This window comes from Haemaphysalis longicornis, unplaced genomic scaffold (genome assembly GCF_048455015.1).
Source record: "Haemaphysalis longicornis isolate Haplotype H1 unplaced genomic scaffold, Haemaphysalis longicornis Haplotype H1 scaffold_9, whole genome shotgun sequence".
In the NCBI taxonomy this organism is placed as follows: domain Eukaryota; kingdom Metazoa; phylum Arthropoda; class Arachnida; order Ixodida; family Ixodidae; genus Haemaphysalis; species Haemaphysalis longicornis.
In genome coordinates this window covers 10,866,497-10,887,004 of record NW_027526460.1, presented here as the reverse complement: position 1 = coordinate 10,887,004, position 20,508 = coordinate 10,866,497, and the positions used below count along the sequence as shown (strand labels likewise).

The following is a 20,508-nucleotide window of genomic DNA, read 5'->3' as shown; positions in this document are numbered from 1 at the left end:
GCTTATTTTTCGAAGGTTTAGAAATTGCCTTCAGCTCGTCATACTTAAAATTTTAAAACTTTTAAACCGCTAAGAATAAAATTAAGACAAGAATTTTACGTCTCGCGTACGTGAGGGCAGATGCCTATGTAGCATATTTCACAGCGTTAGCTGTAGCAACTTCCCCAGTATCACGTCATCTGCACGCAAAACATCAAAGCCCCTTTCTTAAGAAAAAGATTGTTAAAACGCGAAGTTTTCCCCCATCCAACCTGAGTCAAACTCCAAAATCCACGACCGTGTCCTAATGGCGCATTCGAATAGACGTCGGCTTCATTACGCGAGGAGAGAGAGAGACTAAACATATTTATTGTTCCTTAGGGAAGAGTCTTTAGGGTGGCCTCCTCATTCCAGGAGTACATTGGCACGGGCCGCGTCTTCTGCCCCCTCCACCAACTTGCGCTACCCAGCTTCGATTACGACCACGCGAGGCGTTTTTTCTTTACTGAGGAGCTTGATGTGCCTTTGCTTATCATCATCATCGATTTGTGATACCCACTGTGTAAAGTCGGCTTTCCTGCAATGCATTTTTCTCGAACGAACGACGCAATCGGTGACGCATAGAAAAGCTTCGCTTTAAAAAAAGCAAGAAACAGCGCCCAAGAGATTTTCCTGAATGCGGCGCAACCGTTGGTCGCAGTGTAATGAAATTTCGCACGGAAGTTGGGGCAAAAAAGTCTCCTCCCAGGGTGGTGTCTAACTCCTCGTAATGCCATTCCCTACGAGTTCTAAGGAATTACAACATTTCACCCCGGCGCACGCCTCTGCCGGGACGAGAAATTGTCGCGATTGTAGCGCCCGCATTAAATGCACGGTGCGTGTGATCGATTGCGGTCGAACTGTTGAACAGATGTGATTGAGCATCCAGGATGCTGTCGCGTTGTTAGAACCTTTACATCATAATCATCATCAACAACCCGCTAGGTCCACCGCTCCGGTTTAGCGCCACCCTAGTCCATTGCTTGTGTCCGAAACTCCTTATTCCATTCCTCCATTCAGTAACTGGCCTTCCCCTTCTTCGAGACCCGTCTCTCGGTATTCACTCTGTCACCCTGGTAGTCCGCTGGTTGTCATTTTAATGTCAGCCTCAATGGCTGATATTGAATTCTCTAAAAATGTGACAGATCGTTTTACATATTCATTGCGTTTCACGAATTTCCGAGCAGAATAGTCAGCTAGGTATACTGGACATCTGTGGACAGAAGGCCTCAAGCATGTGAATTCGTTCGTCCCCCTTCCGCCATTTTCAGGGTCGTACGCTCAAGCACACGACCCGAAAGAACTGCCGGTGAATTACTCGAAGCTCGTGTGGGACCCGATGTTCATTGCCGGACTTGGATGCATGGTGCTCTGCTGGGGTATGCTGGGATTCAACGAGCCAACGCTGGAGCCCAGCCTCAGAGAGGTTAGCTTGCCACATTTTTCCACTATCCTGGATTTACTGCACACTTTTCAGAATACATGCTTCGAACCTGCGCAAAGTTTGTCATCGTTACAGCAGGTGTATCTCGGCCTGTACTACTAGCAACGGTGGTTTTAAGTACAGCTTTTTTTACGGGAGCGATAAGACCCGCCGCAATGGCTCAGTGGCTAAGGCATTGCGCTGCTGAGCACAAGGTCCAAAGTTCGATGCCCGGTCGCGGTGGCCGGCTTTTCTCATGGAGGCGAAAAGCAAAAACGCCCGTGTGTACGAGATTTCGGCGCACGTTAAAGATCCCCAGGTGGTCGAAATTAATCCGGAGCCCTCCACTACGGCGCGCCTCATCGCCTGCGTTGCGTCGGCGCGTTAAACCCTACAATCAATCAACGTGAGCAATAAAGCAATAAACTGTATTATCAAACACCACAGTAAGGACGTCATCTGTAGAATATTTCTTGAAATTGTGAGAGCGCATGCGTCAACATTGTTATCGCCTGTCTCTTGTATCCCGCGTTGCAGTTGCCTCCTTCTTGCACTTCCCAACTGTACTTTGTTTGCTTTTCCGAAAGTGTACTTTTCTTCCTTGAGACCCTGTAACCGTAATGTTCCGTCATCTCCCAGTTTTTTTAATACCTTGAAACTGTGCTGACAGTATCAATAGAACTAATGAATAAATAAATTACAAGATTCGAGTTCAACCAACCCGTCCACCTTGCCGTACTCTTAAAAGTGGTTGGTTCTTAATCACTCCTGTTTCGCAACAGCGACCAATAGCTGCGGTAAATACGCCACTGTAAGCCAGTAACGAGGCACGTGAGCCAGTAACGAGAGCCAGTAACGAGATCTGACGAGAATGTAAGCCAGTAACGAGATCTGACACTAAAAATGTGGTCTGCGCATGAAATTGCGCAATGCAAGCATTGCGTCTGTTATTGCGTTATGCGACACCGCAGTTTCCACTCTTCAATCAAACCAGCTGTCCCGCTTGATACTCGGCAGCTTTGCACCTGGGACACAGTAATTGGTCGTGCAGGTCCATCGGAGTTAAGCAGACCGACAGCATTTTCTTACAGTGTAACCCAGCTAAGCAAGAGAGCAAACAAATGGTACGTATGAGCAAGAGCACAGGAAAAGCGCATAACTATAAAAAGCGAGTCCCATGCTCTGTGTTTATTTTTGCGCTGATTATTGTATTTAATTAATAAATAGCAAATACTCTAGCAGCATGTAATTCTCAACTATAGTGGGTCGCAGCCCCAAGGCGTGGTCCACCTTGATGCGCCCCAGCTGTAGTCTTTCTCTTATTTTCAGTTTCAGCTTACCAGCACCCAAATTGGAACCGTGTACACGAGCCAGTTCGGAAGCTCTGCAGTCGGCAGCATCATTGCAGCAGTATTTACTCACTTCAAGGTTTGTAGCTGTCATTTTCCCGTTTCGCATGGTCACATGTGTGTGTGTACGTGTGCGTGTGCGAGGGGCCTGAATGTAGGCGGCTGTAGCGGGCACTTTTATGACAACGTTACATGCTGCGGTCGTGCTCGCAGGGAGAAACGCTGTTCGCACTCATCGGCCTGGTGCTGTCCTTCGTGGCCTTCCTAATTATCGGGCCAGCACCATTCATCCCCATCGACCGGTAAGAAATCTCAAGGCTAGAGTAACAGTTCACCATACTTTCACGTCTATTTCATAACACAGCTAGAGCTACAGACAGACACCGGTAGTTAAGGAACCCGTGTTCCCAAAACATAGAGCAACGAGTTGTTTCGCTACCGTCTGCACCATACTCACGCTCCAGGAATCCACGGAATTGGTCATGGTTACCTACCCAGTATAACGTTAAAGAACCAACGATCCATACTGCCCCATGTATCTACCTTGTGCGTACCTGTACACCCCCACAGTGAGGGCACTAAAACTATATTTACGCGTGCACCCCCCCCCCCCCCCCGTCCCTTCCCTCCACTTCCAACTCGTTACTGATAAACCGGCCACCAGTTATGGGCACGAAAGGCACCGCTAAAATTGTCGCTCTTAAACCCTTCAATATGATCTAGAAATACTGTCTCCCGTCGACGTTGCTGTTCATCCGGGAGAGATTCCCAGCTACTCGGCGAGCTGGAACTTGCAGTGGAAATTCTGGCGGCAGTGGCCTTCTGTTCACGAGTACCGCTTCCTTGGCGCGTTGGTATTGCATTGCATAAAAATGCACAGCGCATGCGGACAATGGCAAGAAAAGAGACACCACGGAGCGCTACTTTCAACTTCAGAGTTAAAAGTAACGCTCCGTGGTGGCTCTTGTCCTTGTCTGCATGCGCTATTAGTTTTCTGCAAGGTTTTCTGTTCTTTTCGCACCAATTCACGCTTCCGTTTCCTCAGACGCTCCTTCTGTTCCCGCTGTTCTTCCTCCGAGCGAACGACATACGTCTGTCCATAGGAGTTAAAACCTGGATGGTCTAGGCTTTATTGTAGTGTACAAACGTGTGGCTGTCCGTTCCCGTCCCATGTCGTAGGCATCTCTCTGTCTGTGTAGCACACCAACCCAAACCCAAACTGCCCGACCATTGAGGACAGCTGACAAGTCGCATTAAGCCGCGAGATTCCACGTTTAAATTTCCCGCCAGCAAAACGCTCATGTCATCGGTAGCGGCATGAAGACTCGCTGTGCATGCACGCCCACCTGCTTCCACCCCCAACCAGCGCTCGCATCAACCGGCAAATGGTGATGGGCGCGTGTTTAGGAATACACGGGCGAAAATGTCGCGCAGAAAGCCTTTCACGCTGGAAAAGAATTATGGGTTCACGTCGGCGTTCAAAGCGAGAAAGCTGTTCTGGTGAAGCCTGACAACGGCGCTACCGCCGTTATCTGCCGATTGCGCAGCTTGTGAAAGAAGCACCGCTGGTGGAGAGGGGAATAACAGTTCGATGCCGATCGGCGGTGGCGAGGAGGAGCGCCGCAGTGGCGCCGAGTACATCTGCTTCACCGGTGTGTGTGTGTGTGTGTGTGTGTGTGTGTGTGTGTGTGTGTGTGTGTGTGTGTGTGTGTGTGTGTGTGTGTGTGTGTGTGTGTGTGTGTGTGTGTGTGTGTGTGTGTGTGTGTGTGTGTAGGGGGGGGAAGGGGGGGGAGATGGCGGTTAGACTAATGATGCTTCGCAGTGATAAAACACACCGAAACGTTCTGTGCACTTTGATTCATGGCGTGGATCAGCAAAAATAAACACAAAAAGCACTTGGCGCGCGCTTTTGGATATACTGCATCAGAAAAACAGTCATGAGGAAACACATATTTCGCGTAGAGTACTCCCATTCGTTTGCCATGCGTTTCACAGGCCGTGCGTCATAAAGCGCTTGTGCCTGCCTCCTCCCTGTGTCCTCTGTCGTTTTTTTTTTTGGGGGGGGGGGGGGGAAGGCGGTAATCCATGACACGAAGTCATGGATTACCGCTAGCAACTAGCCCAAACCCAAACTCTGATAAGTCATAAAAAAGCCACATAAAGAAACGCGCATCGACAGAAATCGCGCCGGTTCGGTGGCCTTCAGGTTCTGTCGAGGCAGTGTCGCAACAGCACGGATATCGACTCTGCAAGAAGTAGCTGCAGCGAGTCCGATGTCGGTTGTATGGGATATATAGTCGACATCGGCAGAAGTCTCGGCGGCAAACCTAGCCCAGAATAAACGCTTTTCTGCTCTCATCTCATGAGAATTTGCTTACGAATACTGTGCAACTTTCTTGAGTCGCACTTTCAGTGAGCCCGATGGTATATTCTTGCTTACGGGTGAGAAAGACCAGCAGCAGCACGGCGAAGACAATTTACTTTGATATGGTCCCTATGGCTTCGCTACGCGGGCAGTGGCTCAAAAATATTTCCCGATGATAACTACGTATGCGGCTCTCATCGCAGGCCCTGGCCGGGGTTAACTTTCGAACACGCAACTTTGCCATCTGTAGTGCTGGCAAGCCACCTCGATGGAGGTGCAACAAGAGGGACACAATTTATGTGAAAGAACCGCATCCTCCGAACAAGTGTGCGTCGACTAGTGCTCCCTTCGCAGTGAAACGTTTGTTTGTTTGTTTGTTTGTTTGTTTGTTTGTTTGTTTGTTTGTTTGTTTGTTTGTTTGTTTGTTTGTTTGTTTGTTTGTTTGTTTGTTTGTTTGTTTGTTTGTTTGTTTGCTTTCACGGCGCTCCCATGCACCTATGAAGTGGCCCGGGTGCAGCTGCTTTGCACAAATTCACGTCTCTCTTGAAAAATTTTGCACGTGCGGAAATGAGTTTCACGCAAAAAGAAAGCTCCTCAACGTAAATCCAAAGTCGATAAAGGTTCTGAATGTTTGAACGAACGAAAATTCTCACAAATGAATAATGCTAGCCTAGCAAGCAGATATAATAGCAGCGTGGTTTAGTTGTGTACGTTGACTTTTGCTTAGCTGTGAATCAGGTCCGGACGGAGCAGTATATTCTACGTGCTAACCGGTAATATAGGGACTGATCGGTACGGTCGGCATTGATTGTTACGGCCGCTACATTTTAACACGAACGTGTTTTATTCCGGGGTACAACAAGACCTCCCCGACGTCATATCCGTTAAGGAAATTACATCGCCAGAAAAAGTTCCACTGAAGCGGCGGCGCTAGGTTTCGAGCCCACGATCAATTTGCCGCAACGGGAGGTTTGAGACACTCTGCCAAGTGGGCTATGACTAACGCCTGTTCAGCTCTACGAACCCGCTTTATATCCTTCCCTATAAGATTCGGAGATGGTGCTGTCGTCTGGGAGAGGTGAAGCGAAGTAGTGCGTTGTGACGCTAATGAGCGCCGATAGTTGGCGCTACTGCTGCGGGCCGCGAACTCTGCCTCTCGCGTTTCACAATCTCAGCTCTTCGCAACTCAACCAGTTCGGTTTGTTCGCACGGTTTGCGAGCGCTGGATTTACGCAGTGCTCTTGAGCGTGTAACCCTGTGTCCAATGTTGATGCATCTAACGGTGCCATACCGATCCAATATAAATAGCAATGTGCAAGTTCACGTCGATGCACAATAAACTTTAAACTGCTCCTGTGAAGGCACAATTTCACTTTCGTCTTGTACCGATTCCTATGAAAGAGGGATCAACCACATTTTATTCCTGAAGTCGCAGGTCGCACGGCTAGCCCAGAGAAGCTGGCGAGATTGGGGATTAAATTCAGAACCACCTGACGGAGCACGGCTTCCCTACGGATAAATGTTTTGGGCCCGCTAGCTTCTATTGTCGCCGGCTGCTATTGGAAAGTCGCTATCTATAAACGCGATCCTTCTCCACAGGCAGTTTTTTTTTTTTTTTTTTGCAAATACAAGTTGTTCCAGTTCTTTATTGTCATGCTTAGGGTCCTCGTTCTTGCTATAAAATGTCCGCTTGACACATGAGCCTACGTGGCGGAGCTTATGACCGGTAGGAGATTCAACGTTTAGCATCCCTAGCAAAAACTCCGATACAAATTCTAATACACGCATATGCTTGTTGCTAGACCTATCAGTCTGTATTCATCTTTTAGGTCCATCAGTCTGTATTAGTCTATTAGATCTTTCAGTCTGTATTAGTCTATTAGACCTATCTGTCTGTATTAGTCTATTAGGTCTATCAGTGTGTATTAGTCTGGTAGGTCTATCAGATTGTATTAGTCTGATAGGTCTACCAGAGCGTACTAGTACTATCAGAACCAGCGGCAAGTTCGAACAAGGCAATGAAACATTGCAGCACATTTTATTATCAGGGTACACAGGCAAATTCGTCTGGCTGACAGAAGTCTGGCTGAATAATTTAATGATGCACAAGTTTCTAATCTTATTAGGAACGAACGAATAAATTTCAATGCGAATCCACAAAATAGCTGCAGCATGCAATCACAAAAGCTCAAGTCAAACCTGTATGGTCCAGGCATAGGTATACACATCGAGCGCATTACTGGCCGACTGAACACCATTCTCATTGTGATGCAACTTCAAAACGGCAATCACCCTTCCGCAACACGCGATTATAATGGAGTCTCTTCGTCGTGAGGCATTCCGTCGAGAAAGAACAAAGGCGTCCAAAGCGGCGAGGTGACGGGTCAAAGATGAGTCGAGCGGCGGACCGGATCATATTTCTCAATGTTAGGCGGGCGCTACACACATCGCCAACACTTCTCGATGACGTGATACACACGCTTTCTTAGGTGTCAGACGTTCGTTGCACATAGCAGAAGGACCAAAGATGTCCGAAGCAGCGAGGTGACGGGTCCAAGTTGGGTCGCGCTGCGGCCCGGTTCATGCTTGCCAAAGTTGCGCCGGCGTTACACACATCTGCAACACTTGTCGATGATGCGATGCACACGCATCTGATGTGAAATAACGCTACAAGCCGCTTGCTTCTAGCTGTCTTCTTCTCGAACGTACGCGCACGCCAGCCGCACTTTGTTGTTGTCGCCATATTGGCTACCCAACGAAGACCATGGCATGGCTTGGCTTGACTTCGCTGTAGTCTTGCCGGCTTAGTTAGATTTCTTGCTCTGCTTGTGGCCTTGCTGCCACAGCACTCTTAGTTCCCATCAGGTCTCTTCATTTCTGGTACCAGTGCATTTTTTAGGAGCGGAAGTGAAAAAAAAAATGCTGACCTACTTTGCATCATAATTTGGTTAGAGATTTACGGAGACTTACCAGTGAACACAGCACTTCATAATATTATACCAAATAAAAATTATAGCTCAAGAGCCTTCATTTCAACCTTTTGTCTTGTGATTTTCAGGGAAAAATAAAAATTTAGGAAACCGCACTTTGTGGATCCATTTGTATAGTTTCTATTTGAACCAATACGTGTCTTTTAGTTCGTATTAGACTCATACAAACTAATAGCTTTGAAGTCTATTAGCGGTCTATCAGATCTATTTGTATTTGTAAATTAATACAAACTAATAGGTTCATTTGTATTAGACTAACACATCTTATACATGAAACCATAAAACTGATACAAGTTTGTATAAGACTAATACATGTCTTATATACCCAATACAAAAATGTATAAGACTAATACCAGTTTCCATCAGAATTTTTGCTAGGGATATACTTAACTCTTGCATGTTTCAGTCGTGAGGTTATTCCAAGAATATCAGGAGGCGTATGAGTATTCATTCGTTTGTAGCGCTCAGGGACTTGCTAGATTTAAAGAGCACAGAAAATATTCATTTGACACCCATCATTTAACTCCGACTACCTGACTTCCAAAGCTTTGAATCTATCAAGTGAACGCTAGACTTCGCTAAGGCTGGCTTCAAACAAGACACTCGAATTCGATCGCCGCTACAGGAAGCTCTGACTAATTATATTATTTTCATGCACATGAACTAATAGCTAACATGAAACTTGAACATTCTTCGCAGGAACCTGACGATGGTCTACTTTGCTCAAGTTTTCACGGGCGTAGGCATATCATCACTCTACATCTGTGGATTCTGCCACTCACTGACGGTAACACTGTAAGTACGACTTAATCGACCAGTGCTACTGAAACTAAACATGCACTGTGCTGTAAAGTCGTACCGTAAAAATATTGTTTATTCTGTTTTTCGCGCAAACCAGGGTTTGGGTAAGTTTACTCAACGTTCAGAGGGAAATTTGGCTGCATGCCTAAGCACACGTTATGAATAGCATGAAATTTACTGGCTTTGCACGGGAGGCAGGTTACGCTGCCATAATCGTGAGTCACCACCTTCACAAAACGCGTGTTATCAAAAATCCCCGTGTCTCTTTATATGGGGTGCTATGGCTACTCTAGCAGTTCGAGTGTTTGTGCATAAAACGAACCTGCTTCCCGTGAATTTCCATCGTCTCAGAATTGCCTCCCTGGGTTTATGCGCCATATATAATGCTATTTTCGAAGCCTAGATTATTATCCATCCAAACCAAACGCAACTCCAACCCGGCAATGCATGCGCCTGACATGACGGGGAGAACAGGCGTAGCGGGGCATTTTAATGCTGGTAGCACCATTGCTCTCTTCTACCGGGTTTTGTTGTGTCGGTATCTATCTAACCATCCTCCCATTGTAGAGATTCAATTTGACCTTCGAACTGACGAGGATGGAAGCAGCGGAAGGATTGATATAGGGAGAGACTCGATGGAGGGATAGAGAGGTAGAGAGAGATGGTGGGACAGGGAAATAAATGGGGCCTTCCGCCAACAAAAATCCGTCAGGAATGGCTTCTCCTAGTTTTGTTTTGTTTGTTACAGCAGAGCTGCTCATGGCCACTGTACCATAGAATTTCCGTGTCCGCATACACTAAGCTCCCCATTCTCCGTGGCGTACAGACGCCCCCCTCTTGAGAAAGCGGAGCAAACCAGTAAGGCATGTGGAGACACCTGGCGTAGCAAGAGGAAAGTTAGAAAAGCATTCAATGCCCCATAGCGTTCTGCGCTCGATGCGCTGATGGATTCGGCTGTCTCGGAGCATAGAGTTTCTTAGTAAGTATACTAGAGAGGAAACTGCTCTAGGTAACCCATGTCATCGTGTGTGTGTGTGTAAGGGGGAGGGGGGGTCATGGGAAGATCTTCCTTTTTGGCTTGGGCTTGGCATGACAATTGGTTTTGGGGATTTGCTTTTTTCACTATGCATTAATACGTCTACGTGCTTCGAGGTAGCCGAAATACTTCCTGTTCTGTGGTAGCCATGTTCGGTGAAACAGCAGGCAGTGCGTGATCGCACCTGACGTTGGTCATGCTGCACAAGAAGGACGGATGACAGCGGGTAATATGCCGCCGCGAAATTTGTTGCGGATGAAAAAAAAGAAAGAAAACGCACTTTGACGGGGACAAGATACGACAGATACGGGCGCCTGAAACTGTCCTATCTTGTCAACGTTCATGACTGTTTAACACCACGTTTTCTTTTTTCTTGTTAAACTGTAGCTGACGGTTGTTACACAGATTCACCACGAAGGCAACGTTTTCATAGGCACGCTCAAAAAACTTTCCAAACTATTCAAACAACTTATTATTTGAAATAATGGTAAAATTAATAAAATCGGAGTCTCTAATGAGTTTTCCAGCCCAATATTAACACTGTTCGTAACTACAACCTTGGCCTGCAAAATAGCAGGCACAAACGTTCCGGCAAAAATACGCTTTACTTACATTTTTCTTTTTTTTAAAACTGCCTGTTTTATTTTCCACTTACATAATTGCACACTATTTTTCGCGTTTTTGTGGAACTTTGTTTAAATTTGCGGTCACTAAAACATTTCAATTCAAGCCAATGATGAAACTTAGGCGAGCACATGGCTTAATGGCGGTCCATGACGACACAGACGGCCTTGATGTGAGCCGCATAGACGCTAGCGCCAGATTCCTGTCTAGTGTATATTGTAAGAAACTCTATGTCTCGGAGGTTACAGGGGCTGGTCTCCTCGAGGCTCTGCTGATCCTAAGGAACGCAGTTAGGTAGTGTTGCGTGTAATTTGCGATGCGATACGGGGGCCACGCGTGGTTAAAACTCCCGAAGAGCAGCTCCCTTACGAAGCGCAACGGGGATGTCGATGTGTTCGTGGCTACTTACTTTGCGGGGCTTAGCTGAGAGGCCACAGGCCCTGTGGTCGTAGTCCGTGGTTTTAATGTGGGTGTGTTGGGCCAGAAAAAGGGTTAGGCGTTTCGTGTGAGATATCTGGCTTGCGATGTTACACCGATCAACTCAGTCGACCACCCAGCGGCGTACATGAACTGACTTTACATTACGCAAGAATGTGCGCGCAGTTGCTGGCGTGAGTGCATACAGCAGCGACCACAAATCCATTGCGACCGTCGTTACTAAGTGACAATGGGTGTCGCAAGCAGTCTTTACCACATGTTTTCGTACCGCACTGTTCAGAGCTTCACTGCTCGCCCACCTTAGCAAGCCGGGATGGCCGTGATTTTTGATATTTTTCTAGCAGTACAAAATACTAAAATATGTTTCTAGCAGTGCAAAATACTAAAATAAATGTCCCCGCAACCTCTGCGTAGAAACTGGCACTAGCTGCGGGAAGTTTGTCATCAAAAAAGCGTGCCTTCTAGCTTACATTTTGTTTTCCTATTTCACGCCTAAACAAAAGAAATTAACAAACTTTTCAACTAACAGCATTTGCTGATTTTTTCTCTTTTAGTACGGGGAGAAACACAGCTAAATGCTATATTTTCTCGCGCAATGTGGGTAACGGGATCGGGGTTCTATCGTAGTCAACGTCGTCACACTGGTTCGCGATCACTGGCATATTATTGCAGTACTCATTCTGTCCAGCTTTAATTAGTGCATTGAACCCTTGTTGTGTGCTTTTTATGTGTTTTTATTACTAAATGTGCATTAGAGTTTGCCCCCCAAATGGATGCTGAAGCCTGGTCGTCATGTCACTCATTTTAAAGCGGCAATTTTTCCTATCTACGTCCCGCCACGCCGTTAGTTCCGTCTTAGTGATCAAACTCGTAATATTTTTGTTGAAGGCAGCTGTTTTTCGCCCTGAGTAGCCACGCATCTCAAAGTGCAGAGTACACAATAGCTTCTAAATGTTGTTACAACTAAACTATAAAATGGCCATTACTCTGAAAGCCACGAAACATAGCATAGTCCTAAGGTTTTTGCAGTGGACGGCCACATAAGGTTCGCATGTACAAAAAGAGAAAGAAATAGAGGGAGAAATTCTTGACTGAAGCAGCAAATCTTTCATTTTCTCTGTGCAGTGAACGAGGCTATCCGGATACCGTCCGGACCACAGGATTCGTGTCAAGTGCGGCGCACACTTGTCTTTTCTTGGGGTAAGTGCACGAGCGAGCTTAGGGAGAAAGGGGGAGAAAGAAAATGTTTTAACTGGGCCGATGATCTCGGGAGTGGATATCTCGCCCGGGCAGCCACGTGACAACCTCGCCGACTTCACCCGGTTTACCGGGTCATATCGGTTTACAGCTCACCGATGAGTTCTCCCACCACTCAGGGAAGGATGAGTTGGGTAGGGGAGGGAGTTTTGGATTCCGACCCCGCTCCAGGACGAGGTGTTGGAGAGTGCCCGTTTATGACAGAACTTGCATTCAGCTCTATATTGAGCGGGGTAAAATAACTGTATTCTGTGCGGGTGAGCGTAACTGCCTGCTTGTATTTGTTTAAGTGTTGCTGCTTGGACTGCCGCACTGTGCGCCGCGTTTAGAGCATGAACGAGCGTTTTCCAGGTCAGAAGCTGTCCACCCACTCCACGGCGCTCACACGCGTACACGTGCACACCCACGTTTCGACGTTACCCTGCCAGCGAAATGACATCAGCTTCATGCCGCGGTTGACCCCTGCCATTCGCTATCCCACTATACCCATTCGTTCATAGAAATGCATGCCTTTTTTTCAAGAAGGGTATCGGATGCCAGCCTATTTCAGGGTCTAAAATTATTACGCAAGTTTGGTACGAATAATGCAGATAGCTCAGCAGATACCTGTAAGGAGTTTTACTGTTCAGTTGTGATAGCTTCCCTCCGTAAAGCCATGTTGCGACTTGTCATTGAGGGTTTAGAGTTTTACAAACCGTGTGCCGGCTTTGGTTGTTTCAAAGTCCCAATATTGCAGCAGCTACATTAATATTTCAGACTTGTTTCTCTCAAAATCAAGGCCCAGTTCAGTCATGTGTCATTGACCACCGTTGCTCTAAATATTTCAAGGGTTGGTCAACATCACGAAGGTTTCATTATTTCGTGCGCCTATTTTTGTTCATTTGTAATAATGAGTCAGAAATAACACTTCAAGTTTTTGGTGAACGCTAAACAATTGCATATTACCAGTTGACTTCCCTCTTCAATAGTTTCGACACACGCCGGACCCTATTTCGCTTTAATTTTGCTATTTTCATTAGGTGTGAAGTGCTCTAGCCATTAGTTACCCTCATAGATATTTTTAAGCGTGGTTTGCGTTCCCCTCTGATACAGGTATTGTGCTTCTTTTATCGTTTTCCAGCGGCGTCGTGATGCCTCCCGTAGCTGGATACCTAGTAGAGGCCTTCAATTACCCGGTGGCATCAATGGTAATGGCAGTGCTCATTGCAGTTTGGGTAAGATTTTTTTCTAATCTGTGGCTATCGCAAGGTTCCGTGTATTTTCAGAGTAAAAAATAAGTGCAGCATACAAATGCCTTCACACATTGTTATCGGAATGCATCAATTCATCTGTTATCAAAACCACTTGCTGTGCATATGTCCTCCTGAACATTTTTACAGGCCTTGGACGCTTCCAGTCGGCCAGTACGATAATATATAGGCCACGAAACTAACGTATTATGTTCCCCAGAAGAACTTCATGTTTTCTCAATATTTTCTGTGAGCTCTAACGTAAGCCTGTATGTCTTGCCAGTCTGAACTGGCCAGAATGCTTTCATTTGCAGTATTGTATACGACTTTCTTATGGTATGTTTTGCAGAAAACACGTCAAAACATTTTACTTTTTTAGCGAAGCTACTCTTCAAAATATTGCGTGATAGCTATAACTTCTCCCGCACCCGAAAGACGAAGTGAAACTTCCCCCCTCGAGGGAATGATGTGATTGTTTCCACTTAACGTATCAAATCAAGTCGAAATCTTTATTTCAACATCAGCAACTACAAGAGTTCTCGATGCTGGGGGCACAATCAAAAAGCGGTGGCTCGGCTTGACTGGGAGAGTGCCCCGTATACATGGCAAAAAGTAGCAAACGCATGAGTCACATAAATTCTTGTAAATTTCACACAACAGTTAAAATAAACGTAAAATGCAGATACACAGAAGTATGCCGGCACATTCACTTTTAATTTATACAAAAAATAAATAGTCAGCAACAATCAATCGGCGCGTAGGTTTGCGCAAACAAATAAAAAAAAGACGAAAAAAAAAGGAAAACGGTTATGAGCCTGGAATTGTTTAACAATGTTTTTAAACTTTCTTTTTTTTTTGTATTTTGTTTTTGTATTTTGTGCTTAAATCGGCTATTTCGCTCAGGTACGTGTTTTTATTTTTCAGACGTGTTCTGTACCGGCGGAGTAGTTGCAGCTTATAGAGGTCATTTACTGGTGTGATTGATAAGGACCTTAAAATTAGAGCTGTGTGCGTGTCGTAAGGGGCATCTGGCACTATGCGGAGTACCTTTTTTTGTAATAGCATCAGTTTTGATGCGTTTGAGTCGGTAGTAGTACCCAACACCAAGTGACAGTACGAAATGTTGGATAGAAATAAAAAGTTTTAATTTATTACCTTAACTGATGGTGCTACGAAAAACCGAATCCTAGATAGCATGCCTGTTATCCTAGACAGTGTGCCTATTACTTTATCAACATGCAAATCCCCAGACTGATTTCTTGAAATATTACACCTAGGCTTTTTACCGATTGAACAACTTCAATGCACTCTGCATCAAGCATAAGTGGGGCGATGAGCACAAGGCTTTATTTTTGGGTCTGAAGAATACAGCCTTTGTTTCATTAATATTAATTTTTAAGGAAGAGTTCTTGCTACAAGAATATAATCGTGCAAGAGTTCTGTTGGCTTTTTTTGTTATATCAGGAATATTTGGGCCACAAAAAAGTAGGGTTAGATCGTCAGCATATATAACAAACATGGAGCTTTCGTCAATGCGGACAACATTGTTAATATAAAGGTTGAAAGCGATGGGTCAAGTATACTGCGCTGTGGCACACCTGAAGGAATGGGCTTTGGTTCGGAATGGTAGCCGTTAACTGCAACTGTTGTTGCCGGTGCTCTAAATATGACCTTAGAACTTTCAGGAAGCATCCCCGAAATTCGTAATGCCCCAACTTTAAGCATAAAGTTTCATGATTAATGCAGTCGAACGCTTTTAAATAATCTATTAATATTCCGAGTGTATAACAACGTTCCTCAAATGAGTTTAAAATTAGCTCTTTTTGAGTTAACAGTACCAATTCTGTAGACTTCCGTTTCGTGAAACCGAACTAGAATGGTGTTATTATTTCATGTTTGTTCAAGAAACTACTCATCCTGTTATTTAATAGCTTTTCAATACATTCAGAAAAATTGGAACTATAGAGATAGCCCTGTAGTTAGATAATTTATTTTTATCCCCGCCTTTAGATCGTAGTGACTTCAGCAATCTGAAGCTTTTTTGGGAACATACCAGATGAAAAGATTACGTTTATGATATATTCCAACGGAGAGGCAATTATAGCGGATGCATGCTTCACGGGTTGTATTTTCAGCTCATCAATATCACAGCATTTGCTGTTGCTAAGAAGTTGCAGTGTTTTCTGCCCTTCCTCACTTGTCACGGGGCTCAAAAATACGCTATTAGCGACTTTCCGTCCCATATAATCTGTACAGCTGCGAGAATGAGGAATGTTCGGAGCAGACACAAAGAAGTCGTTGAAAGTGTCCATTAATTCTGTACCTTCTTTAATGTTGCCGTTTACACTAACCTTATCGCAATTGGGGTTGTGGTTGGGGTTTGTTAAATTTTTACGCGTTTCCAGACAACGCCTGTTTTTTTAATTACTTCGTCATTGAACAAGGTGCGCATGTACGCTCTCTTAGCGCTGCGTGTTATCGAATTAGCCTTGTTCCTGCAAGCTTTAAATTTCCTGAGGTCATCTGATTGTGTGAATTACTGACTAAAGCACCGCTTGAACGCTGTGACACCACTGTTGATGCTTAAGTGTACCCAAATACCATATCTATATGCGGTGTTGGAGGCATCGTTGGAGTGCATTAAGCATTTTGCTACCATTCAAAAAGCTGTGTTGAATGCTGTAAATAACCAACTTCAGTAGTGCGCGAATAGAGACATTTTAATCCGCCCAAACAACAGTTGAGCAGCCTGTAAATGATTAATACTTATAGAACAATCATTGTCCAGAACCTCTTATATATAGTTCCTAAAATATGTATTTGTGAGGGACTGACCATCATCTTCAATTTCCCGTACACACTTCGTTGACCGTAAGGAACGTTAAGGTTGAAACTTGGGCCAGTTTATTTTCCCTTGAATACATTTCACCAACGAAAACAAGACACGGACGAAGAGAGATGAAGGCAGAAAGCTCGCTTGACTTCAACTAAAACTTTTACTTGTAGTTTTTTTTTTAATGACCGTAAAAAAACTCCAATGTCCATTGCCTTCAGCTATACAGGCCACCTTCACTGGCGACTTATTCATTCGCTCAAGGTAGACGGTAAACCTGAACAATGCAGTCACTGTTAATAGTATAACCCTGTGGGCCTCAAAGATACATGCCAAAACGCTACACAATAAATCCCCAATCAAACAATTTATAGCGCTCCTGGACGAAACACTATATGCAAGCGTCTTACAACTAACTTCGAAAATACTTGGCCGTAGACCACTCATTTGGCCGGCCACCCGCCAAGACCTGCACATAATTCCCCAGGACACGGCTTTGGGGGAGCTCCACGGTACCTAAAAGAATTCGCTATAGGAGACGGGACACCATAAGACTACTATACCGTCCGTAGAACAATGCAACGGTCCACCCTACAGGCTACTCACACAACGAGGAAATAGAGCGGGTCTTCCGGGACGTACCGGGAAGGTTTATTAGGCTGTAGATGACAGTGTGGCAGCCATCGTAATGCTTCAATAACCACGATTGGTTGCTGTAATAATGTACAAATCTTGTGCGCAGCGCGGTATTCTTGCTTTTTCGTTTTTTACCCGCCGCGGCGGCTCAGTGGCTAAGGCGTTGGGTTGCTGAGCACGAGGTCGCTGCTTCGATTCCCGGCCGCGGCGGAAGCTTTTCTGGCGGAGGCGAAAAGCAAAAACGCCCGTGTGTACGAGATTTTGGCGCACGTTAAAGATCTAAATTAATCTGGAGCCCTCGACTATGGCGCGCCTCATCGCCTGCGTTTCGTCGGCACGTTAAACCCAACAATCAATCAATTATTCTTGCTTTTCAGCGATTATTCTAAATCGTGGATGTAGCAGGAGGCTGTTTTATTAGTCTAACGATGGTTGTAGGAGCGAAACGCGGTTACTAATGCTACCGGCGCCTCTGCCGAAAGAGCACATAGAGAGGCACCTTGTAACAACCATGTAACATCGCATGCACAAGTCGCCATTTGTTAAATTATTGTCACCTGGTTATGGACGTTACGCTTTAAGCCACAGTTATCATTGCTGTTATTAGGTACTTTTCAGCGCACCTGTACCTTCTTTTTATTGTAAGTATGTACCTTTGAGCTTTACGAATGTCTTCATTCATCACATGTGGCCTCTTGAATAAGCCTGGACTGTGTGTTTGGACTTGTACAGTGCCCGGAAATTTTGAGCGTTGTCACCAGGACGAAGCGTCCTTTCCTTACTAATCCTAATTTCAGAGGACTGGCTAACTGGCTTTCTGACTTCCTACCACCGACTTGCCTGTAGATGGTGCACCCTATAGCACAAAAGTTATTATGGCGGTTAAGCGAACGCTATTATCGATGAGAAGCACACTCCCACTACTTGCACCACAGAAAATTTTTCCAGTAACAACACAGCGATCCTTACCTGTGCATGCATGGAGGACAGTAGCAAGTAGTCCTTGCGACCTCAAGAATGCTTCGAATTGAATGATAACCGCCGGATATAAATTTAGTTTGTATTATTTTTATCTGACCGTAAAAAAAAAAAAACCGGTGCTATTAAAAAGCATCAACTTCTTTTATGCTTTACCTATTCATTTGAAAGAAAGTTGTGGCATGAGAATCATGCGTACTTCTTGTGTTGCATACAGGGAATACCAAAAAAGGATATACAAAGGCACGATAAGACGTAGTCGGGACTCTGTTGCAAGGAAACTTCTACACTTAAAGTCGTACTGACTAAACAGAGATGATCGCTTGGAGCAGTTATATAGTGCTAAAAAGTACCGAACACGGCCTTCCAGCTTCCTACATTACTTGTGTTTACTGGCCATTGCTCAGGTCGGGTGCCCTAACAGCAGCATCAGCGCTTGTGAAATAACCATTTATTCCTCCTTCTCCTCCAATGAAGATATTGCCGCGTTTGTTTGCAGATTCCGGTTATGCTCGCCGTCTGGGTCTCGAAAACCTTCTTCTCGTACAGGACGAAGAACTTGAACTTGACAGACGTTGCAGAAAAGTGGCCCCACCAGAACGACGCATTCGCCATCAAGAAATAAAATTTTCACCTCAGGGCTTTTTATTTACACCCGCAATTTATTTATACGGTTGCCGTAACACATGAACGAATTTGCACTTTTCTGGAGGAGACTTCCCAATGCGATTTAAGCTAACCGCAACTATGTAGGCATCGCTGAAATTCTCCATTTGGTTTTCCACTATCTGAACGCACCCTTGCTCTTGAGACACGCTGTACATTGCGGTTTATGACTTCTTAAAATACTTGGGCTTGTAGTCATACTGCTGTTCGCATGTGAGACATAGTAAGATCAGTTTGTGATAATCTGGCCAAGTAAGACGGAATGCTCCCATGCAGAACGGCTGTCCTCGCTGACGTCGTTCCTAATCTGCAAGGCAGCAGTTTCTTTTGATCTTAGCTAGAGAAACAGACTGCTAAATCTTACAAGCAAGCATATGGCTCATCCAACCGGCCAAACGCTTCCGCTGACTGACTAGTTATAGTCACTGTTCATCATTGATACTAATCACGTTCAAAATGTAAATAATTGTCGCGTAAGGCGTCCCATAAAAGCGTGTTGTTATGTCGCTATGCTGCTTTGTCGCTGTGCCATTTTGGCGCGTGCTGTTTTGTCGCTGTGCTCTTTTGACGCGTGCTTTTTTGACACCGTGCTCTCATGTCAAGGCTGTTTTGTGGTATTCAGCTTTGTTCCGTGCTGTTGTGACGCCACCCCGGTAGCACCGTCAGTTGTCAATGCATAGCGTTCTGCGCAAACGAAACGGACAAACAAATGTTATCTGCTATAGGATGATACTATGTAGTCCTTCCAAGTAACTTTAAGTAATCACAAAGCACTATACCATTACAAAGTGATGAGAAAATAAACACATGTATATTGTCTATTCATGTGTGTGATGCGCATTTTATACAGCTTCGCTGGTCACCCACCTTCAAAGAGTCGAAGGGCTCTTTTTTGGGCATGATAAACTATCTGGAAAGGTTTCTGGGCAATCTTGCCGATGTATAAGCAGCGCTCCGTAGACTGCTCTTCAAAGACCGAGAGTTGTACTGAAGCCCGTATAAGCAAAAGTAATTTCAGTGAGAAAAAGAAATGATCAACCAGACAAGACGGGGCACGAAATTTGACTCCAGGTTCCACCCAATTTTGAGTACATCGGCGCATCGCTATTCGACCTCGGGTATGTGCTCATGAAAACGCAGCCAGATGGGGGAAAACAACCGGTTTGGTCATTAACGCCGGCAGAGCAACGCACTTGCAAATACAAAAAGTGCTTGCGCTGGGGTGACCGACACAAAGAGTGGAATGCCTTTCCATAGGGTCGGAATTTTAATTTGATACTCACAAAAAACCACTTGCATCGCTACTTGCACAGTCACCAGTTGACCTGCTTCCCCCTACAATGCAAATATTTTGATTGAGGCTCATGTAATTTCGCTTTGCAGCCTCGTATGTCCCAGGAAAGTAGATTGGCAACCTCTCACCCGAAAGCCTTGCACGCAAATGGATTTAGAGATAGAGGAGCTGGATTGAGGCGAAGTTTCGAGCATTTACAGAGCTGTAACAGCGAACTGAAATTTTCAGTGCACCGGAACCAAATAAATTTGACGTGAGAACAAGGCAAAACCTGTCAACAACTTCAGCTCTACTGTAAGGAAGGCTGGAAGGCTGGCCACATTTTTCTAGAATTAGCAGTTGGCTTAGTTTAAATTTTTTGGTCAGAGAGACCAAACCTCTCAGTATGTAACGGTGTGTATAGGCCTCGTCTCATAGGGCAACATAATTTAAGAAGTGAAGAGTATGGGGCAAAAGGAAAGCGTGAGATTCCGCGCAATGGCCCGCAAATCAGTGTAGTGGCCCGGACTCATTACCGAGCTAAGAGCTCGAGTAAACAGCACTCTCTGGTGCACGAGGCTTGCCATTAATT

The 20,508-nt window shown here is 45.2% G+C and overlaps 1 protein-coding gene across 1 annotated transcript in view; it reads left to right on the top strand.

The window, feature by feature from the left end:
- LOC144151450 (MFS-type transporter SLC18B1-like) overlaps positions 1 to 19,464 on the top strand; it is a 48,415-nt gene extending 28,951 nt beyond the window's left edge. Inside the window, exons 8-14 of the mRNA XM_077682502.1 lie at positions 1,290 to 1,444; positions 2,771 to 2,869; positions 3,004 to 3,092; positions 8,845 to 8,940; positions 12,170 to 12,244; positions 13,422 to 13,515; positions 18,477 to 19,464. Of these exons, the coding sequence (XP_077538628.1) occupies positions 1,290 to 1,444; positions 2,771 to 2,869; positions 3,004 to 3,092; positions 8,845 to 8,940; positions 12,170 to 12,244; positions 13,422 to 13,515; positions 18,477 to 18,602 (734 nt within the window). The 3' untranslated portion in view covers positions 18,603 to 19,464. The remainder of the gene's footprint in view (positions 1 to 1,289; positions 1,445 to 2,770; positions 2,870 to 3,003; positions 3,093 to 8,844; positions 8,941 to 12,169; positions 12,245 to 13,421; positions 13,516 to 18,476) is intronic.
- Positions 19,465 to 20,508: the final 1,044 nt, after the last annotated feature.